The 23886-nt window shown below is 45.1% G+C and overlaps 1 protein-coding gene and 1 long non-coding RNA gene across 2 annotated transcripts in view; one reads left to right on the top strand and one right to left on the bottom strand.

Moving 5' to 3' along the window:
- LOC108884986 (sodium channel protein type 5 subunit alpha-like) overlaps positions 1-23886 on the top strand; it is an 88790-nt gene extending 64904 nt beyond the window's left edge. Inside the window, 10 exon segments of the mRNA XM_051067003.1 lie at positions 3387-3510; positions 11844-11998; positions 12485-12658; positions 13950-14072; positions 15088-15363; positions 18672-18725; positions 19112-19253; positions 19345-19445; positions 19715-19985; positions 21208-23886. Coding sequence (XP_050922960.1) covers positions 3387-3510; positions 11844-11998; positions 12485-12658; positions 13950-14072; positions 15088-15363; positions 18672-18725; positions 19112-19253; positions 19345-19445; positions 19715-19985; positions 21208-22514 — 2727 coding nt within the window. The 3' untranslated portion in view covers positions 22515-23886.
- LOC108884987 (uncharacterized) lies at positions 12671-14819 on the bottom strand. Its single transcript, XR_001961146.2, has 3 exons — positions 14574-14819; positions 14253-14435; positions 12671-13546 (listed from the first exon to the last, which is right to left on the bottom strand). It is a non-coding gene; the product is annotated as an uncharacterized LOC108884987 (long non-coding RNA).

Below are 23886 nucleotides of genomic sequence, written 5' to 3' on the forward strand. Positions count from 1 at the left end.
GATGATTAATAGCCTCAGGCTGTTAAATGATTTATAAAACAACAGCATCACTTCAAATCTATTCAGAAACGAACTGAGGGTTTAAAAACAGGAGTAATCATGTAAAAATGAAGCTAGCATCTTAAACCTTCTTGAAAAGCAAACAGTGCAGCTACATATATATATCAGCAGATAGCAGCTAAGCTAACAGTAATGCTAACAGTGCCAGCCACTGCTGCTGAATGCCACAGGAGGAGCATTCATTCGTCTCTCTCTTGTTATCTCCACCTCTCTCCCAGCTGTAATTTACTGTTCTTTCTCTCCCTCTCCACCTCTCTGTATCTCTCGCCCCATCTCTCCTCTCCCTCCAGGTCTTTTGTATGTAATTTATTTTCGGTACACAAACAGCTCACTGTAAATAGAAGCTGTTAAGCTGCTCCAGCGCTCTGTGTTAATAGACCTCTGTGTTTGGTTATGTAATGATTAAATAGCTGACCTGCGCTTTAATGGCGTCATAAATCACAGAACGTGGTTTTACCGTCTCGTAAAGCTCGAATCGGACGGTCGAGGTGGGCACAGTCAACAGCCAAGGTCAAAGGTCAGACTGCAGTGTTTTACAGGGGCAGTTGTTAGAAGTTGCCCTCCATACATTCATGCTGTGACAGTGCTGTGAACAGAGTAGTCACATGATCTTAAAACGTCCCGTGTTCTGCTCAGTAAAATGACTGGTTTTGTTAATGGAGTCTGGCAGTGAGATATAATGATGCTTCTTTAGTTTTAGAGAATTGGAAAGAGTTTTAGACTAGATCTGGGTTCCCAGTCAGGTCAGAACCAGGTTCCTTCAGGTCACATTAGACCACGAGTCCGTGTCTAACACCTGAGCTCGTGTGGAGGTGACTTTACTGTATCTGTGCCAGGTGTACTTTATCCACAGCTGCTGTGTGTTTACTGCCCTGTAAAACTGACTGTGACCCCGCCCCCGCCCACCCCTGCAGTCTCTAGCTGATGACCTTTGACCCCCGCAGACGTACAGGTGTTGTCTGCAGGGACAGGTGGTGGGAGATGGACGCTGCAGCTCTGCTTTGATTTCTCCTGTCTGTTATGAAATAACCGACATCAAAACACCCTGCGTCTGTCGGAGTCACATCACAGATACACTGCAAAAAACAAATCCTGCTGCACTGTACAAACACACACACATCTCAGACATATTTGTAGCTGTGGTCCTGGGTGTGTTACTACACACTGAAGAATGTTTGAGTCTGTTTTTACCTGTTGAACCAGTCTGGCATCTCCATCCTCTCAACACTGAAACCTCGGGACTCGTCCTTCACCTTCTCATCACTCCTGTGTGTTTACCTGAGTTTTCTGTGTCTTAACACGTTATTAAGGGACATCAGAGACAGCGATCAGACTGTTAACAGACTCGAATGTGGCTGTAAATCCTTCCCTCATCGTTCTCTCTCTGCTTTTAACCTCTTCGTTCTCCTCTTTCTAAATGTTATGTTAGACGTTTCATTCACTCATCGTTAAACTGAGGCACGTCGCGTTGTCCGTCCTCTCTGGGCAGGAGGAATGGTATGTTTGCTGCTAACGAGGACGTACACAACGTACTTTGTCTCTGCAGGCGGACATTTTGGATGTTTTGTGCTAAGAAATGCAGAAATAAAATATATTTCATCTTTACAGGCTGAGAGAGAAAAATAGAAAAAAGGACAGAGAGATGAGAGAAAAGACAACAGAGAAAAACTGAGGCAGAAATGCAGACGCTTAAATTTAGTGAGATGAGCAGCGTCTCTGAAACAGATAATGTGCTGTGGCTAAAATAAGGCGAAGATTAACTTCTCCAGCACAAAATAAAGACTGTATATGTCATCACACGTGAAGCTGAGCAAGCAGGTCATAAAAACAAAAATTGTGTTTAGCCGTACGTTTCAGTCGGCTTCATGAAAAATGGGAACGTTAATTTGGGATCCAGGGTTTTTAAAGTAAAAGTTCTGTTCAGTATCTCATAGGAAATGTTAAATGGCTGCAGCTGGAGGCTGGAAGATAAACCAAAACTGAACCAGCTGTTAGAAAACTGATGATTGTTTCTGTCACTGACAGGTTCAGACTGTTCTAACTCTTTAATCTGTCTCTGTAGGAATCCTATCCATAATGTAGTCAGACACTTAGAGTGATGACACGACGACTCCTGGCTGCAGCTCTAACGTGACGTTTTCTCTTCTCTTGTTTTTCCCTCCTCGTTTAATATTTGCAGAACTGACTTTTGAAGGGTTTTGATTCCCACAGTGAACTAACACGATGAGTACATTATTATAACTAATAGAAATGAACAGAACCAACAAAATAAAACCCAAGTTCCTCCTGCAGCCTTATCCTTTTACTCCGATGACAGTAATCAGATTACTTACAGGCCCTGAATGTGTTTCACTGCCTTCAGATCTTCTCTGGCAGCACAATAGAAACAGCTTATGAATAGAAATACATTTAAACCCCTCATTATGGACGTCAGTTGTCACGAGGTTTCAGCCCAAGGCTGCTGCGTGTGTGTGTGTGTGTGTGTTACATTATCCAGTTTTTGTGTGGATCTCTTTCCACGTGTAAGTGTGTGTCAGAGATTAGGTGTGTATTCATGTCCGTTTGGCTTCACCTGTGTGTGTGTGTGTGTCCAAGGCTGGCATTCGTCACAGCGGCCGCTCTCTGTTCCCAGACTTTGAATGTATTCATGAGTTAGCTGTTGACTCAGGTAGTTAGCTCACCTGTCCACACACACACACACACACACACACACACACACCCCCGCTGTGTCTTTGTCCAGACATTTAACAGAACTTGCCAAATTTCCTTCCTCAGCTCTCAGCAGAAAAACCTGTCTTCTATCCCTCCATCTCCCTCGTCCCTTTGTAAAGTTAAACTCCCATGATGCTTAGCTAACAGGGACCTTTGAAGTCAGCTGGGATGGAGGGGGTGAGGGGGGGGATTTCCTGATGTCTGGTTTTGTCCAGATCTCTGAGAGTCAAAGTGAACAGACGGCAGTTTTCCCGGCGGTGGGAGGGAGGGTTCGGAAGGTGATGCCTCTCTCTGATTTCTCAGCCAGGACTCCTGTCAGTTACGTAACATTAAATCTGACTCATTCAGCCTCGACTGCGGCAAAATGACGTTGATGATCACACAAACACAACCCATACTCTACACAAATTATACCTAGAACAAAACTAAAACTAAAGGAAGAATACAAACCATTCTCTTGGACAAAAACTATTAATACCACATCAAAAACCACACCCTGGACGTTTCCTCATTACAGCACAGGTCCCTAAATTTACAAAATTCAAGATGGCACGAGTAGTGTTGGTTTTTCCCACAGTTGCTTCTGATTGGCTGACCCCTGCTCTTTCGTCCAGCAGAAAGACGACATCAGCCTATCAGAGGGCAGCACGGTGGACCTGAGGAAGCCTGGAGAGGAAGAGGACGAGTACTCAGAGATGGCTGAGGAGGCCATGGACCCCGACAACTGCTTCCCAGACAGTAAGTACACACACATCGGAAAGCTCCACTCAACACTTAACTGCTCAGATTTGGAGGCTGGCAGAATTAATTACCACTCAGAGAACTGCAGAGGGCGCTGTCGCTCATCAAAGGTACATTATGCTGCTTTAAATTAATGCACTTGCCCCTAAAGTCAAATTAGTCTCAACAAGAATAGGACTGATATTCTGTTGATAGTTTACATGTTTACCAAACGAGCACTCTCCATTTCTTCCTTATCTTTATCTTCTACAAAAAATACAAAGTGTTTCTGACCTGAAATGGTGCTCATGCATTGACACTGCGATTAACACACTCACATACTCATTACAAGACTTCTTCATCGTCATAAATCCATCTTTAAAATCTACTACGGTTATAAATGTGTGGGGTAAACATGGTGGCAGTATAATCTTTTATGTGCTAATGCTTCGAAGCTGTTACCTCTACAGTTTCATGTTTTCATAGCCATGAAGCCCGTCCCCCCACCCTCTCGCCCCAAAACTTTCAGAATGAGATTTATGATCCTGTACTGACTAACCCAGCTGAAAAGCAAACACCTTGTTTCCTTCCTGACTCAGCCGGTTTCCTCCTGGAGCACAGAGATTTGTCTTAGACACAGATCAGTGCAGCTAGCATGACCGCGACACAGAGACAGGAGGGGAAGACATGTTGGGGGAACACTGGAGTACTATTGGACTAACAGCAGCCAATGAAATCCCAGTTCCTAGAGAGCTATGACGTATTTTGTTCTGTTGACGGCCAAAGAACATTTATCTCTGTCTCTATGCAGATGACAACCAGCTGTACATTTACATATTACACAACGAGATCAGTCAGTCCAGTTTTCTTCACGCTATAGTTTTTGCAGTTTCACCAACATAAGACAAATGTGCTCATAATCAGAGCAAAGAAAAGTCTTTGCAAAGCAGGATTTAAAGCGTTAGTTTCAATTTTTTATCTGTTTTAACCTTTAGTTTTCATTAGTGACGACTGAGAGTGTACAGACAATCAAACATGGAAATGTGTTTTTGATTTCTCCCATAATCATTTCTACTAATTGAATCAATCATTTCTGGATTTTACGAATTTTTTTTTGTAGACATTTTTTATGTTTTAGCTGTCGCTATATAGCTAACGTTAGCATTAGCAGCTGTTTCACTTACTTGTCTTGAAGAAATGTTGCGAGTTCAGCGTCCAAACATTCCCTTACTCGACGAGAGCTGTCTCCAGCAGTGGAAAATGATGCCTGATGACTTTGCTTTTACTCCTGTCACTTCTTTTCTTCTCCTGAAGTTAGCATGCTAACCAGCTAGCGCCATAATACTACTTAGCGATAGCGAGTCACTGTAGCATCCTGCCCTCAGTTCAACATGAGAGGATGAAGAAATAGCTCTGCTCAGACGTCTCTAGCTCCCTCCCTCATCTCCTCTGTAGGCTAAAGGCTCCAGGTGTCAGTAGCTGCTGTTGGCTGTCTAACTGTCTGTAGTTGAGTTGCATTGTGGGAAATGTAGGCGCCAGATTTCGACAGCAAATAATAATACATGGAATAAAAAAGACAATATTTCTGGTTCTGCTGCAATGATTTTATTCCTGTTTTTTCATGTTGATCATATGAGTCTGACTTTATGCTAAATGAGTGGAGTGCTCTAGTTTTCCCTTTTCACGTCCGGTCTGGTTGTGGTGATCTCGATCTGTGGTGGTTGGATTTTGATGTGTGAAGCTGTGTAACAGTGAGTAATCAGGTTGGTGGTTCAGAGCCTTTGGGGGTAGAATTTGAAGATGTGACCCTGCAGTTACATGATGTTTTCAGTAACCATGAAGCCCGTCCCCCCCAACCACTCGCCCCAGTACTTTCATAATGAGATTTATGATCCTGTACTGACTAACCCAGGTGAAAAGCAAACACCTTGTTTCCTTCCTGACTCAGCTGGTTTCCTCCTGGAGCACAGAGATTTGTCTTAGACACAGATCAGCTGCAGCTAGCATGACCACGACACAGAGACAGAGACAGAGGAGAGAGAGTGAAGGAAATAGTTTATGTTAATGATTTTGTGACATCTGATCAGACTTCAGATGAAAAGGACAAATTTCAAATTGCTTAAACCTCTAAATAACATTTTCAGTTGATAAATCCCATGTGGATTTCAGAGGTAATGTGAGGTAAATAAAAGGGGAGGGGGAGCTCAGACAGATTCAGGCCAGCCAGCTGGAAAACCCTCTACAAGGAGCAAAAACAACAAAAAAGCTTCCCCAACACCTGCAGCGAGTACATTAGCAAGACCCTAAGGTGTGACATACAGTATTTGTAGCTCAAACACTGACCGACAAATAAAAAACTTAATTCACACAGGCACCATAGAAATGAGGCCAGGTATCGGTATCGACTGTGTTTCCATCCATTTCCTGCGAGAGGAGCTTTGTGTGAAAGTGTGTGCCAAGCAGCAGATGTTGTATTAGCTTTGATTCATTTAGAAGATTGATGTGTTCATCGCCACTGTCCCAACACGCCGCCTGCTTCTTCCTGATTCAGCAGAGTCCTTCACAGCAGGCAGGCGTTTGTCACTGGCTGGACTCAGATCAGCCGCCGGAGCAGCGACAGAAGAGCGATGAAACATGAACAAAACTGTTCACCTGCTGCACAGTTTTGTCAACAGCAGGTCTGAGATACACGACGAGGAAGAGGAGAAAACGACATGACAAAGGAGGGAGGAGGAAAAGAAACCGAGAAGAAGAGGATGTGAGAGAAGAGAAACAAAGGAAAAAAGGAAGTAGTTGTGATGAAAGGAAGAAAGAGAGGGTTTGGAGAAAAGAGATGGGAGAGGAGAAGAAAAGAGAGAAGGGAAAAATAGAAAAAGAAAGGAAAGGAGAAAAGGAGTCGCACCAGGGAAGAGAATTAAAAAGGAGAAGAGGAGAGGAAAAAGAAATGTGTAAGATATAAAACAGTGAAGCGATAAATGGGACACAATGACGGAAAAACACCTGAGCGAAAAGCAAGTGAAATGAAAAGAGACAAAGAGAAGAGAAGGCAGACAGGACGAACTGAAAGAGGAGGAGATGACCTGTTGACCTTTTGCCCTTGGTGGTATCAACAGATTTTGGGCCCCAGAAACAGATTCCGACCTCCGGCGTGCCACTGCTGCCACCTGGCCTCCCTCCTGACTCAGCTCCTGGTCCCCTCGCGTCGGACCAGCACCAGCGGCGTGCTGACACAGCACCGTGTTACCCGTGTGTTAATGTGTACGTTTGTAGGAGCAGCGGTTCCTGAGGATCGGCCAGCTGCTGCAGAAGTAGGCCAGAAAAATGACTAACAACAGCAGGCAGACACCAGCTGTGTGTGTGAGAGTGTGTGTGTTTGCAGTTTGCGTTACAGCGTGTGCAGAGGCAAAGAGGCCATCTGGAAGTTCAGGACAAATCCCCGTCTGCGTTGTTAACATCTATCACACGTTTAAACTCACGGTCGTGTAGTTTTGACTCGTGATGACTTTGGATTCGTCACTGCGGCTGGTAATCAAACCGCAGTGTGTTTAAAGGCTGTACCTAAAGGCAGCTGTCAGCAGGTAGACCTCACCTGAGCTGAGAGTATCAGAGCAGAAACAGAAACGAGTCACTCTGCCCTGTTTTCATCAAGTCTCTAGTTTTGTAGTTCGGTCATTTTAAGTCTAATGACTCGTCGACAGAGTTTTTGGAGTTGAATCAGGGACTTCCTGTCTGATGCAGGTCAGTTTTAGGGAGCAGCTCTAATATGTTGAACCAATGTGCTGATATTTGGCTTCTACTGTAATGAGTGAAAGAGTCGGTTATTTGGTTGAAGGTGGAGTGAGGCCTCTGTGCTTCGAGTTTCAGCTTCTAATGATCTATGTGTGTGTGTGCGCAGCTTCTGTTCAACTAGAAGGATTGTGCCTCTATGTGTCTTTGTGTGTGTGTTCCTCCATGCTGTGATTACAAAGCACAAACAACACAGCGCCTCCCTGCTGCTCCCTCTGGCTGTCAGCAAGACGGAGTGTGTGTGTCGGCCTGAATGGCGACGCTCCCCCGCCGCTAATTATTCATCACGCAAGACGAAAGGTCGGTCGAACGGGAACGTCTCAGCAAGCGGCGCTAACGAGTCGGAGACGCTGCAGCGGAAAGAGACTCGTCAGATGAATGAAGGTCGACGGCTTGGTTTTTAGATTTCCTGTTTTTACCTGAGTCAAACCAAACACTCGGTCTGTACGTCTGGATTAAAGGGGAAATAATTAACACTGTGTACACTGAGCTGAGAAGGTGCTCAGGGATACTTGACCCATGAAGGACCTGGTTTAAAGGATTATTCCAGCGTTTTCAGACGTTTGCTTTGCAGCTGTGTTAATGAGAAGATTAATATAAGATCAGTTAAAGAGACGTTTAAACCTGAGCCTTATTTCCCATGTTTGAGGCTGTAAATGATTGATGCAGATAGTTCTTGTTTCTGTCACTGACATTATGGAGAGGATTCCTTACATTCCTTACACCAGGATAATTTTTATCACTGTGTAGCTGCAGTTGTTTCCTGTTTCCAGATGTTTATCGGTCACAAATACTGCAGAAATCAAAGGGACACAAACACATCAGGAAGCTGGAGTTCAACCAGGATTACTCTCTACTGTCGAGACAGAAAGATTCACTCACTGTGGCACAGTTACTCATTATTCCACTGTTATCTCCATTCAACCACACACACACACACACACACACTCATACACCCTGCAGGCTCAGATAAAGTACATCATTCACTAACATACATTAAAAACAATCTAATTATATTGGCTCACATGCAAATATAAAAACCATAGGCAATCCAGCACCTTCATGTATTCTCACACACACACACACACACACACGTCTGTGCTGACAGCAGGCATTAGATTAGCTGCCCCATTAGTCGTCTAAATGCCAACTCATTGGTTAATGTTGTGATGCTGCGCGACACGCGATTGAGAGGGAAAATTTGAGTGTGTGTGTTTCTGCCTCAGTGAGCAGTGTGTATGAAGCAGCAGCAGCAGCATGGGCTGCCTGCCGAAAGGTCTCAGGTGCGACTCTTGCTGCTGAAGTCCTCTTGAGCAAGACGGCGACACGCCGCCTCCTCAGTCACTCAGTCAGAGCGCCGAGGCTCCGGTGCTTTGTCTCGATCGATTTAAAATGTTCTTCTCAACGTGAGCTCACAGTCTGCTCCTCTGGTGAAAATAGACTTATAGAACTTCTTGTTCTAACACTTTACTGAAATAACACCAGTAGAAAATGACATGTAATGGATTTATTGGATATTTTAAAATAGAACTGCAGCTCAGCTCTTTGAGTAATTGCACAGAAAGTTTGACGTTAATAACTTTTGTGGTTTGCGTGTGATATTTAAAGTCAAAATGGCGACCACTGAACTCCTTCTTCGTGGTCTGAGGTAAAGATCAGCTGAACAGAGCCGGTGTTGGACGACTGCAGAAAGCCAATGGCGTCCATTTTCTCAAACAGAGTTGACTTTAAATGTTCAATCACCTGAAACAGAAAAACCACAAGTTATTAACGTCAAACTTTGAACTGTAAATGCATTGATGCATTTAGAAATGTAAATATTTGTTTGTGCAGCATCTCAGGTTCAGAACAGTTTCTAAGGTGGAGTTGACTCTGCAGGTGCTTTACAGATGTGTGTGTTTATATTCCGTGTGTGTGTATTTATGTGGAGGCAGCGAGGGTCAAATGCAATCACCTGGCAGGGGATCATTCAGCAGCGTTTTCTGAGTAGCGTTCGATAGCGGATCAATGCCGCGCGCAGCAGAGAGCGAGCGCGACCGAAGGAGGCGTCGGCTCGACCAACAGGTGATGTAATGAGGCATTTAGAGCCGCGTTCGATAAAAGTTTATCCCTGCAGAAGTGTTTATTAAGGCCACCTTCAGCACAGGCAGAGAGGGGGTTTCCTAACACACACGTTGATAATAACTCTGCCAAGTGGGCTGATTGAGTGTCGGATTACCACTCGCTTGTTTTCATTGGATTACTCAACCGGCGTATCAGGGAAAAGCCTATTAGTAACCATGGAAACAGAAAGCAGAGGTAATCAGAGCTCTAATTACAGAGGTAGGCGGACGCTGCAATCAGCAGAGTGAGGAGCAGCTCTTGGTCAACAACAGGAGAAAGGTTCAAGTTATTTACTCCAGATATGAATTAGTTCTTACTTTCTGTTCATTAAAGCTGATACCTGCCATGTTTACAGTGGTGATGAAGAGTTTCGAAGTCAGTGTGGACAGACTGTGATCCTTTTTGTCCAATCAGAATCCTCAGTCTGTATCAGTACCAGACTCCATTGACAAAAACAGTAATTTTACTGAGCAGAACACGGGAGCTGCTGGAATACCACTGTTAGTGTGTTTGTGTTGCTGTGTGACTTTCAGTGGTGGAGGAAGTAATCAGATACTTTACTGAAGTAAAAGTACCACACAGTAACACAGACACACTAACAGATGGAGGCAGTGGTATTCCAGCAGCTCTTTATCTTTCTTTATCCTTATTTCTCTTCCGTTTAAGCTGCAGTTCTCTTAGTGGCCACAAGATGGCCGAAAGTAAACTCTTAATTGATGGGAATGGAAAAATCCCAAACTTCTCTCCTGAAATTTAAAGTCTGTGCTTTTTTCCCACAAGAATTTAAATTTTTACTAGGTAATTTTACGTCTTCTGATGCAACTCCGGAAATCTAGGAAAATATCTTTTATTTATGAAGATATTAAGGCTTAGAAAGAAGTATGTTTGGACAAAGGACAGTTTTTATTACATTTTCAAAACTTGGTTGACCGAGATTAGATTATTTTTTCAGCCACATCTTGACCGCCTTTCCCAGCACTCTCCCTCTGTCAGCTCCTGAGCCCCCATCATGCCTTGCTGGAGGGCACGTCAGCATCACTCAGTCGACCAATCACTCCTCTGAAGTTCCCGGTCCTGATTGTGAGCGAACGTCAGGTTGCGGTTCGTCGTCCCGGTCACCGCTCGCAGACACGCTGATTGAATTTGGAAACGTTAGCGACAAGCTTTTAGTGCCACAGGCAGCCGATAAGACGGGAGGACGGGAATCCGATCCTCTCGTTATCAGCGCTCACTGACTCGGCGGATGATGCACTGCAACAAATAACAAGTCAGCGAGTGATCCCATCTGTTTCAGGCTTCATCCAGCTGCTTTCAGACCATCAACATGCTCTGTCTCAAGATATGAAATCAAACATACTGCTGATGTTTAATAAAGACACTGATGGTTTCTCAGGAACAGTGTACAAAGTTCAGTGGTGTACAAGATCTGTGCAGTTTATTAAAGAGGAAGATCCTTTTTGTTCAACCAGAAACAGTTGTTTTATCAGTACCAGACTCCATTGACAAAAACAGAAATTTTACCGAGCAGAACACAGGAGCTGCTGGAATACCACTGTTAGTGTGTTTGTGTTACTGTGCGACTTTCAGTGGTGGAGGAAGTAATCAGATACATTTCTGAAGTAAAAGTACCACACAGTAACACAGACACACTGACAGATGGAGGCAGCAGCTCCTGTGTTCTGCTCGGTAAAATTGCCGTTTTTGTCAGTGGAGTTTGGTGGCTCAAACCAGAGCTAAAAGAGACCTAATACTGGACTGATATTGGTTAGGTAAATGTTTATAAAACAATTATGTTATGTTCCCATCACGCAGCATTTATTTTTCCTTAAATCTAAAGAAAAGCTAAGGGAAATTTGAATGGGGGAAAAAAAGTTTAAGGAGGTTAAATACAGTGTTCGTCCACCTTCTTACAGTAATGTGAATAAAGTAAATATGAATCTGAAGTGAATGGTACAATCTGTTGTAATCATCACTCCATTACACACACACACACACACAGGGAAGAGGAAGCTCAGCATCTGTCAGATAGCCATAAGTTACGCAAGACAACACACACACACACACACACACACACTGTACAGAATACATGTTTTCATGCTGAAAGGCATCTGAACACAAGAAACACACAAATCAACCAACAGGATAGATGGAGCACTTTATGCTCAGGGTCATCCATGTGCGACAACAAAGCAGACATGACATGGCCCTGTGTGTGTGTGTGTGTGTGTGTGTGTGTGGTTGATACCAGTGTGCCCTGGAGCAAGGCACTGGTTGAAACCTACACACGCTCATATTGTTTAACTTCATGCCATCGAGACAAAAGTAGCTGAGGGGAGAAATGAATGGAGGAGGGCTGATAACAGAGGCCTGTACAGTAACAGATAACATGGAATATAAATATAAATAATACGCCTTCAGTTCAACTCTCTCTCTCTGTCTGTGTCTGTGTCTCTCGCCCACAGTCTGCGTCGCCAGGTTTCACTGCTGTGACATCGACACGACGGCGGGACTCGGTCAGATCTGGTGGAGGATGAGGAAGACCTGCTACCAGATCGTAGAGCACAGCTGGTTCGAGTCCTTCATCATCTTCATGATCCTCCTTAGCTCCGGAGCGCTGGTCAGACACAACACTTCAGTTTATTTAATTTATTTCACTCTAATTTATTCAGCGTAAATCACTTAAAACATATAGTTGAACCAGAAACATCTCTATATATCAATACCAGACTCCATTGACAAAAACAGGAATTTTACTGAGCAGAACTCAGGAGTTGCAAATCTACTACTGCCTTGATCTGTTAGTGTGTCTGTGTTACTGTGTGGTACTTTTACTTCAGTAAAGTATCTGATTACTTCTGAAGTCTCACAGTAACACAAACACACTAACAGATGGAGGCAGTGGTATTCCAGCAGCTCCCAGTAAAATCCCTGTTTTTGTCAATGGAGTCTGGTACTGATAGAAAGTGATGTTTCTGGTTTCTCTGTCTCTGTAGGAAATAAAAATAGATAATCATTCTGAAGCTCTATGAACAGAAAAGCTAATTCTAGCGTCAGAGCAGTACGCTGACAGCTGATCGCCGACTCTCTCTGCCGCCCCCTTCAGGCCTTTGAGGACATCTACATCGAGCAGAGGAAGGTGGTGAAGGTGGTGCTGGAGTACGCCGACAAGATCTTCACCTACATCTTCATCCTGGAGATGATGCTCAAGTGGCTCGCCTACGGCTTCAAGAAGTACTTCACCAACTACTGGTGCTGGCTCGACTTCCTCATCGTCGATGTGAGTCATTGATCGGTTTATTGGTTTATTGACCTGATGATTTGTTGTTGGATGATGACAGTGATAACAGAGAAGGTGAAGTTCTTTTTAATGTTGTTATTTAGCAGTGATGATGATGAAGGTGACGTTCAGTGATGAAGATAATGATTACAGCTCGTTTATCATGGGACAGATGAGACTCTTTTTCTTTTGACTCCACTGACAAAAACAGGGATTTTACAGAATTTTACCTTCATCTTTACCTGCAGCTTTAAAACGTTCTGATTCAGTCACAGACAGAGGAACGTCTTGTTATTTTAATCATTGTTTGCTTCTACTTCTCTGTGTTTTTCTTCACTTCCACGCCACAGTGAATGAAACTCATTCTTAAATAGATGTTTCACATTAAAAGGCACAGTACATTGCCTCTCCTAACAGGCTTTTATTTTGAAATTTAAGGTGGAAGTGTTGTGTTTCAGTGGCAGAAGCTTAACGCTGAATAAAACACTGATGAAGTAGAAGTGAATGAGAGTAAACAGAGACAGAACAGTGTTTGTTGATGTAGAGGAGACGTTCATGGAAATGTCAGAGTGGAGTCATGTGATGTGAAAAATGTCCTAACCGCCCCTCCGTAGATGAGAGTTGAACAGTAACTGTGTGACCACCGCCCTGTAGATCTCAGTGGTGGGTCTGCTGGCTCAGTTCGTCTCTGTGGACCAGATCACCACCATGCGGGTGCTGAGGACGCTCAGGGCTCTGCGTCCTCTCCGGGCCGCGTCCCGCTTCGCTGGTATCAGGGTAAGAACCAGCTGAACTCACCCGGAGCTCGACCGGCCGACCACACGTCTGCGGGGCTTAGCTGGGTGGCTGTAGAGGGCTGTAGAGACGCTGCTGTTTCTGTCATTCTGTCTTTGAAGGAAAGGGGACATATTTACTGTTCTGAGAGACAGGAACAGTCTTTAAATCGTTCGTCGTTACAGTCTGATGTATGAACTAAAGACACCCAGGAATAAAACTTCCTCTGCTCTCTCTGTGTCTTCTCCACACAGGACTAAATCTGGTGACGTTAACTCTTCACATCACTCCCACTCTCACAGGCTTCATTCATCCTCTGTTTTTTTTTTTACAGGAATCAGCTGATTATTAAACTAACAGCTCCGTCTGTCCTCAGCTCTGATTGGCCGGTGCAGGATCAGTCCTCTCCCCTTCTCTCTTTGTCTCTCATTAGTCTAGAAGTTAACTCTCCTGCTTCTCTCTTCTGTTTCTCCTCCTTCCTCTTCTATCCTCCCTCCTCTCTCTCTCTCTCCTCCAGGTCTCATTGGTCAGTCTGGTGGCCAACACGTTGGGTTATTCAGACTTTGCAGCCATCAAATCCCTGCGGACGCTCCGGGCGCTGCGTCCCCTCAGAGCCCTCTCCAGATTTGAAGGCATGAGGGTAAGAGTCAGTATTAAAGACACAAACACACCTGGGCACCTGAATGCAGCATCACCTGACACGGGTATCAGCACTGAGCTGTCAGGACAAACAGAAAGTATTTGGAAGTCACTTTAAAACAATATTTATGTGCCCAGGTGTGTTTCCAATAAAACATCTTTTTACCTTTTAACATCTCACCTTTCATTTCATCATCGTCTTCAGTATTTCCTGCTCTCTGATTGGTTCCAGATGTACCAGTATTAGAACCGTGCATGTCCGTAAATGACCTGGTTACGATCCAGTTCCTTCTCTGTGTTTCTGTCCCGTTCATCAGTATTACTGACGCCATCACAGAGTCAGAGTCCTGCAGAACTCTTCACTCTGCACGAGAAAGACAAGGAGACAGGAAAAGACAGAAGATAGAAAGAGATTTTACTTTAGATATTAATATTTTTTAAGTGAAAGTCAGTCTGCACTGCAGATGAAAATGTCTTTAAAAGAAATGAATAACTGATTTACAGCTCAGTCATTGTTGCTCCGTCCGGTCTGGAGCAGCAGTGTTTTGTAATGAAGCTCTTCAGCTCTTCAGAGGTGGAACGTGCAGACTGAGGTTTACAGGACGCTGACTCTGGTTCACATGAAGTTCAGGACCTGTGTGGCATGCTGGGAAAAAAACCATCTGAGCTTTCACTCTCCCACCATCCTCTCCTCTCCTCTTTGTCTGGCTAATAAGATTAGCTCTCATGTCATGCTCTGCGCTCAGCACAACGCTGCTCACTCAGCATGGGATTCTGGGTAGAAGAACTGCATTGTGGGTAGAATGGGGAGGGCTGGAGTGGCAGGTTGAAATTAGTTTTGTGTAGCAGTGACATTAGCTGACTCAGCTCTTATTCTCTGTGTGTGAACACCAACAGGAAGAAGCTGATTTACCTCCAAAAACCTTTCAAAATAAATCCACATTCCAGTCATTTCTTCTCTTTACGCAGAGTCAGTGTGTGTGTGTGTGACGCTGTGTGTGTCTGTGTCGGTCCAGGTGGTGGTAAACGCTCTGATCGGGGCGATTCCCTCCATCATGAACGTGCTGCTCGTCTGTCTCATCTTCTGGCTCATCTTCAGCATCATGGGCGTCAACCTGTTCGCCGGGAAGTTCGGCCGCTGCGTCAACCGCACGGGCCACATCTACGACGCCTCCTTCATCAACAACAAGTCCGAGTGCGAGGCGCTCAACGACACCTCGCTCTACTACTGGACCAAAGTCAAGGTCAACTTCGACAACGTGGGCGCCGGATACCTGGCTCTGCTGCAAGTGGTGAGACTCAGGGTTTTTAGTTAGTTTGGTTTGAGAGTCGTTCTACTTTGTGTTCTCTGACCATTACTGAGGCCTGAAAAAAGAGTTATGGAAATATTACATTTATTAAGATGGAGGTTTCTGCGTTGTGAAGCCCCCAGATTCTCATAATCAAACACATTTAAAACTCATTTTGTCTAAAAGACACTGAAACCTTTTCTTCAGCTGTTGTCGGTGGTGGTTACACAAACAACCTGAGCTCTACGCTCACTAGCTAAACCTCCCTGTTTCAGACTTTAATTCAGAGCTGATGTAGGTTCAGCTTTTCTCGTCCAGTGCCTCGTCTGTAACGTGAGTTTGGGTTTTTGTTGCTGCAGAATTCAAACACAAAGCAAACATCACGTCACACGTTGTTCTCCTGAACACACCTCCTTCATGTTTCCTCCTTTTCCACGTCGTCGTCATTGTCGAGAAGCTGATTGTGTGTCAAACAAACAAAACGAAGCTGCAGATGAAGATGAGGATGAAGGAACTCATCACAGCGTCTGTACGAAACAAAAAGCTTCATCAAGTGAAAAAATCCTGGACGACGACTTCAAATCAAATTAAAGCCGAGTGTCTCCTCCACAAACTGTGGGAGGATTGACTTTTCTGCCCTCCCTCCCCCACTCCTCCCTCCCTCCCTCGATCTCATCTTTTCTTTCGTTCCGTCCATTTGCTGTCTTCGCCTTAATTTTCCTCCCACACCTGTTCTTTATCACTTCTGACTTTTCCACTTGTCCACCCTCCCTCTCTCTCTTTGTCTCCATTTGTCGTGTTAGCTTTAATTTCTTTCCACTGTCTATCTCTCTCTCTCTCTCTCTCTCTCTCTTTAGTTATATTTTAATTCTGTTTTTAAAACTTCAACATGTTCTTTTTAAAACAGAAAATATGAAACAAGTGGCAGGTAGATAAAAGAGGAAAACCAGCACCGATTAGACGCTCCCTCAGGAGATTAACTGTTTATGTTCTGGAGAAATACATAAAAAACACATTGACATTAATGTATTAGCTGAGTTTTAGATGCAGTTGGAAGCAATGACAACATCATGGAGAGGATTCCTACAGAGACAGAGCTTTATATTAAAGAGAAAGATCCAGAAACATCACTTTATATCAGTACCAGACTCCACTGACAAAGAGAGGGATTTTACTGGGAGCTGCTGGTTCATCCATCCCTCCACACATCTTTCATTCTCTCAGATTTACAGCCACCAGTGATGAAACTGAGTTCATTCAATTAAACATAAACACAACGACACAACAAATGATGAAACTAAACTTTAATTTAATGAAGGAATTCATGATGTTTGATATTTTAGCTTGAATAAGTTTTATCCTTCAGAGCTTTCTCACATAAGCTGATAATACATGAAGGAAATAGACTGAAGTTCTTAGATAAAGATAGAAAAATGGACTCTTATTCTCTTCTACTTCATCTTTCTCTTTTACCTTATATCCCTCCATCACTTTTCTTTTCTGAATCTTCTCTCTCTCTCTCTGTCTCTCCATCATCTGTTATCAAACACAACATGGACAAAGCCAATTACATCCACTGCAACTCCACTTTTCCTCTCCTGCCTCCCCCTCTTTCCATCTCTCCATCACCTCGCTTTCGTTTCCATCCTCCCCCTTTTTTCTCTCCTTCTCTCTCTTTTCTTTCTCGCTCTCTGTCGCCCACCACAGGAGTCCTGAGAGCCTCCAATCAATCAGCGTCTGAGAGGCTTTTATTTTTAGAGCGACTCCAGCCAAGTGGGAGGGAAATGGAGAGAGGGAGAGAGAGAGGGAGAGAGGAGGAGGGAGGAAGAAAAAGTACAAGTGGAGTAAGAAAATTAAGGAAAGAAAGAGAGTGGTGAAGGGAGAGAGATGGAGGGATGATTTGAGGGGAGAGAAGATGAAGGGTGAGGAGATGGAGAGATGGGTGAGGTAAAGAGGGGATGAGGGTTTAAACAGGTGGAGATCAGTGAAGGAGAAGAGGGAGAGAAGGAGAGAGAGAGAGAGGGATGAAAACAAGGTAAAGAAGTTCTCCGTCTGCTACTTTAGCCGCTGAGAACTTAAGAGTTGCCAGACTACGGTCGCCCTGGCAACGGGTCGCTCAGCACCTCTCCGCGTTCGGCTGGTCGGCGCAGCAACGGTTGGCGGTGGCAACCCTTCCATTAGCATCTGGAAATAGCTCCACACTGCAAGAAATGATGCAGAGGAGAACAGAGGGAGAGAGTTTACTGAGCTCAGTCGTCAGGATCTGAAAACTGAGTTTGTTCTGTTTTCATCATGTGCTCAGAATATTTGTTCCACCTCTTCTTGTTTAACCTGAAACACTGTTAATTATCTCTACCAGACTCCATTGACAAAAACAGGGATTTAACCAGGAGCTGCTGGAATACCACTGCCTCCATCTGTTAGTGTGTCTGTGTTACTGTGTGGTACTTTTACTTCAGTAAAGTATCTGATTACTTCTTCCACCACTGAAAGTCTCACAGTAACACAGACACACTAACAGATGGAGGCAGTGGTATTCCAGCAGCTCCTGGTTAAATCCCTGTTTTTCTCTATGGAGTCTGGTACTGATATAGAGCTGTTTCTGGTTAAATAAAAGTGAATCCTGCACTAAAATGTGATTGAAAACTAAGTCAGCTCTGAGTTTAAAACCTCAGGGCGAGCTCGGCGTCTTTTACAGCGTGTCCCCCCCTCGCTCACATCCAACAGACCATAATAATAACAGGTGGTAACCTGTGGCGACGAGCTGCTCTCAGGTCTGAGTGACAGGCGCCCACTCAGACCAAAGTATTCTGTTTCTTCACATCTGCACCCCCCATCCCGAGGAAGGAAGCCCATAAAAGGACTTGTTGATGTTTCATTGAGGAAAAACACAGCGGTGGTGTTTCCATGGAGCTCTGACTCTCTCTGCTAATTTCCTTCTAAAACAGGAAGGTTGCTTCAAGATCCTTTTTGTTCAGTTATTCACTCAAGTGCAGGAAATGTGCAGGACGTCGTCTTGGTGACGAAACTCAGAACACACTTGACACAGATAGAAACAGGAAAACAGGAGCTGCAGGTTTCTCTGTCCCTGTGGTTAAAATGCTGCAGGTAAAGATGGAGGATGAGTCGACATTGAGGCCTGAGCATCTGCTGTACGGACAGGACGAGGACCTTTAGTCTGGGTCTTTATACAAAAACCATCGACGCTCGTCATCATCATCTGAGCTTCAGACTGATCTTACACACTCCCTCAGTATGTTATCTCATTTCAGGTTACGAGTCTTTAACTATCTGTTATTTTGTTTTTCAAGGCGACGTTCAAAGGCTGGATGGAGATCATGTACGCAGCGGTGGATTCACGAGCTGTAAGTTAAAGAGAAAAGGCAGATTTTTTTGGTAGGAACAAAAATAAAAAAGATAAAAACACAGACGTCAGTGAAATGAGACGAACCAACATGGACTGAAACAAAAAGCAAACACAGACCTCAGAGTAGGTGACAATAACAATATTAAAATAAAATAAAGTGTAAAATTAAATCATGTCTAATTCAGAGACTTTAACGGTTAAATGACAAGTTTTTCTGAGAAAATCAGAGAAAGGAGGCGACACAGTGACGTCCAGTCAGCTGTGGAGAAAAACATGAACAGAAAATGTAAAACAGACGAACACAGATGAAGAGTTAGAACAGACAAACAGCAAAATTCATGGTGAAACTAGACCGGTACAGATGACGTGGTTTGTTTGTCGCAGGTTGAGGAGCAGCCCATCAAGGAGATCAATCTGTACATGTACCTCTACTTCGTCATCTTCATCATTTTCGGCTCCTTCTTCACCCTCAACCTCTTCATCGGTGTCATCATCGACAACTTCAACCAGCAGAAACGAAAGATAAGTAGAGCGACCGGCGCTGGGTTCGCTGTGACGTCAGAGTGATGCTGATCAGTGAAAATAACAGAGTGTTTCTGTGCTGTGTGTTTACTTAGGAGGACAGGACATCTTCATGACAGAGGAACAGAAGAAATACTACAACGCCATGAAGAAACTGGGCTCCAAGAAACCGCAGAAGCCCATCCCCAGACCTCTGGTACCACCTTCACAATAAAAGCACTGATTCATTTCTGACTCAGATTAATTTAGATTTTAATTCCTGTTTCTTCTACGTTGCTGTTTTTACAGCCATGAGGCTTTTGTAGCTTCAAATATGTCACTTGCTGCCAATTTTTCACATTAAAAGCCTGACAGAAACTGGAGGAAATATGGCCTCCGAGCCCCTGGAAATCTACTTAAAATGTCTGCCTCTAATATTTCAAAGTAAAAGCCTGAAATGAAAGTAAAACCTCTCTCTCTGTCCAGAACGAGCTGCAGGGCTTCTTCTTCGACCTGGTCGGGAAGCAGGCGTTCGACATCATCATCATGGTGCTGATCCTCTTCAACATGATCACCATGATGGTGGAGACGGACGAGCAGTCGCCTCAGATGGAGTACATCCTGAACAACATCAACCTGGCCTTCATCGTCGTCTTCACCACAGAGTGCCTCATCAAGATCGTGGCGCTGCGATGCTACTTCTTCACCGTCGGCTGGAACATCTTCGACTTCGTGGTCGTCATTCTCTCCATCGTCGGTGAGTTGAACTGTGACAGATTATTTATTGGTTGAATAATGAACCTAATTAAAGCCTGACTGATGCTGGATTTCAGAGTTTAGGTCACATGACGTTGACGTCATCTGTGGAGATTATCTGATCAACTAAACCTGAAGGATCAGAAACTTTAGCTGCTCACTGTTTATTTTCTGGAATAATCCAAAACACAATGAAAGAATCCCAGATTGCAGCCTCCTCCTGCAGATCTGGAGAATCATCAGACCCCTGGTTGGCAGCCTCCTGATCAATATAACAGCAGTATTGATTATAGATGTGTTAGATATCAGTCGATGTTTACGTCCTGTGTTCGTGTATGGAAGTGAGTGAAACATCAGCACGAAGCGATGTCCTGTAATGTCGGCCTGACAGTTATCTGTCAACACAGTGACCATCCACACGGCCTTGATGTTTACCCTGCACCAAGGTCCACACACACACACACACACACACACACACACACACACACACACACACACATGATACAACAGTCTGCAGAGGCAGCACACAGCGACCCAAACAGGTAATTTAGCCATCAGTGCTCATATTTCGTGCGCTGCTCCTCCTGTTAGCCTGACAGGATTGTGTGTGTGTGTGTAATTAAGTGCGTCTGTGTGTGTGTGTGTGGGTGTGTGTGTGTGGTACCAGACGAGCCTGCCTGGGGGGGGGAGGGGGGGTGAAGGTAACAGCAGCAATCAGAGCTGCCAGAGGGCGGTCCCTGGAGACAAATCAAACATGATTGACCTGTTACATCAGCTGCTGTGTGTGTGTGTGAGATGGTGGGGAGTGAGTTGATGTATGACGTGATGGTGATTCCTCCTCAGCCCCCCCCCCGCTCATCCCCTCCATCACCTATAACTCAACACAGGGAGACTGGGCTGTGTTGGTGGAGCAGCAGCTCCTCTTTGAGTTTATCATTCCCGGGTAACAAGGAAAAGACGGATGAATCACGGTGTTTTAGAGAGGAAAAGACAGCTCAGCCCTCCACAACCAATTACTCAGGTTGTAATCGCAGCAGACCTGCCACATAAAGACTACAGCATCCAAACTGAGAGCTTTTAGATGATGTAACTCAGGAATGTCCTCACATAAAAGAGAATATTGGTCATCGATTTCAGGTGATATAACTGCTCCTGCAGCACGACTGATTTAATCGAGTGTATGTTTTCTGACCTACATCTTTTTTTCTGTTTCTGTTTTTCAGGAATCGTTCTCGCCGACATCATCGAGAAGTACTTTGTGTCGCCAACCCTGTTCCGAGTGATCCGATTGGCTCGAATCGGACGAATCCTGCGTCTCATCAGAGGTGCCAAGGGCATCCGGACATTACTGTTCGCCCTCATGATGTCGCTCCCCGCTCTCTTCAACATCGGCCTCCTCCTCTTCCTCGTCATGTTCATCTACGCCATCTTCGGCATGGCCAACTTCGCCTACGTGAAGCGGCAGGCGGGGATCGACGACATGTTTAACTTTGAGACGTTCGGGAACAGCATGATCTGCCTGTTCCAGATCACCACCTCGGCCGGGTGGGACAGCCTGCTCAGCCCCATCCTCAACAACTCCCCCGAGGAGTGCAACCCCAACATCCCCCACACCGGCACCACCGTCAGGGGGAACTGCGGGAACCCGTCGGTGGGCATCACCTTCTTCGTCACTTACATCATCATCTCCTTCCTCATCGTGGTGAACATGTACATCGCCATCATCCTGGAGAACTTCAGCGTGGCGACGGAGGAGAGCACCGAGCCGCTGAGCGAGGACGACTTCGAGATGTTCTACGAGGTCTGGGAGAAGTTCGACCCGGAGGCCACGCAGTTCATCGAGTACGCCAAGCTGTCCGACTTCGCCGACTCGCTGTCGGAGCCGCTGCGCATCGCCAAGCCCAACAAGATCAAGCTGATCTCCATGGACCTGCCCATGGTCAGCGGGGACAAGATCCACTGCCTGGACATCCTCTTCGCCTTCACCAAGCGAGTCCTGGGCGAGTCGGGTGAGATGGACGCCCTCAAGCAGCAGATGGAGGAGAAGTTCATGATGGCCAACCCATCCAAGATCTCCTACGAGCCAATCACCACGACTCTGAGGCGCAAACAGGAAGAGGTCTCCGCCACCGTGATCCAGAGGTGTTACCGCAGGCACCTGGTGAGGCGGCAGATGAAGGCCGCCTCCTACCTGTACCGCCAGATCACCACGCCCCGGCACGCAGGAGGCGACGGCGAGGAGGGCGGCGAGGTCATATTCGGGGAAGACGCTCCTGAGAAGGAAGGGCTGATCGCTGCCATGATGAGGGAGAACTATGGCTCGAGCCTGTTGGGGATAGAGCGCTCCGAGACGATTTCCTCCACCTCTTCTCCGCCGTCGTACGACAGCGTGACGCGAGCCACGTCCGAAATCTTTCACCCGCTCGCCGTCAAGACAGAAACAGTCGTTGTCGACACTGCAGGCAGCGAGCCGAGCGAACAGTCGCCATCAGTGCTCGACTCCGACAGACAGCGGGAAACAGGACCATAGCTGGAACCGAAACGCAAAAAAAATAATTTAAACAAATGAGGATTTTCTCATTGTGGGTTAAGCCTGTTTGTTCTTTTGTTTACTGAATGTACCATAGCTGAGGAGGCAGCAGACGGAGGCTATGAGCGAGGAACTGCCGGAGGAGTCGAGCGAAAGAGCGAACAAAGTGGAATATTTACTACCTTTAATGTTACTTCCTGTTCCCCGTGGAGATTCCTGGACCTGAACTCAACAGCGTTTTTGGAGTTTCTTAAAGGGAAGCAGAAAAACTGCAGCGACAGAGAGGGAAACCTCAACTCTGCCAGAAGCGTAGAGAAGAACCACCTCTGGGTGTCTCGTGTCGAGTCGAGCTGAGAGTTCGCAGCGCCGACCGACCTTTGACCTCAGCTACAGGGGCTCGGAGGGGTCAGAACAACTATATCACAGATGTATCCATCATTTATTGGCCTGGTGGGGGGGGGGGGTGTGCCTTCCCACAGATGATCAATATTCTCAGAGTACGCCTGGTTGAGAGAGCGACGGTGTTCCTGGTGGTGTTTCTCGACACCGACTGAGACTCGAGAGAGGAGGGAAAATAATGACAACGTGATTTAAAAAGATGTTTTCGTAGTAAGAGTATAACTTTGTTGATGTTACCAGTCTTTTAATAGCGGTACGATTATTACTATTTTTTATATTTTTTAGAGTAAGTTGAAGAAAAAAAATAAGCAGTCTCTCTCTTTGACTTTGGAGTGGCACTAGCTATGAAAAAGTGGCTAAACTACCACGTTGTAATAGATGAGAGGAGAGAGTGTGGTCAGGAAAAAAAAAATCTCAAAAACCTGAGAAGCAACTTCATCTGTTTTTGTTGGCAGTTTTGCACTTTTGAGTTTACATGTGCTGTCACTTTACTGCAACCAGGGGCAAAGTCACGCTGAAGAGGGAAGGGCTCTGGGATGTTATTTATTTTTGAGATAACACCAAAAACTGATACAAGTGCACAATGAGATTTTCTACACATTTTCTCCCGGACTCTTCCAGCAGGTGATTTGCCCCCGGTGGTGAACATCCTCACGTCCGTCAGTTCTTTGGCCACTGGGTGATTTGTGTAAAGGTCCAGAAACTTTTCCAGCTTCTGCTTCGTGAACAAACCTGAACCAGAGACTCGTACTCTGCTGCATTTCTGCATCAAATCTGTGGTTACTGACTTCTGATAACAGCAGAGAGATCTTTGATTGATAAGATTTGATTTGACAAGAGTTGAAATATTTTGTGTAACAGGTTGAGTTAAAAACCTCTTAAATAAAATGAGTCAAAATCCAAACTGAAATTATTTAGAAGTTAACCACTTTATTAATGAAATAACTCTCATATCATAATAATCTGAAGGCTT

Source organism: Lates calcarifer, linkage group LG24 (assembly GCF_001640805.2).
Source record: "Lates calcarifer isolate ASB-BC8 linkage group LG24, TLL_Latcal_v3, whole genome shotgun sequence".
Lineage (NCBI taxonomy): Eukaryota > Metazoa > Chordata > Actinopteri > Centropomidae > Lates > Lates calcarifer.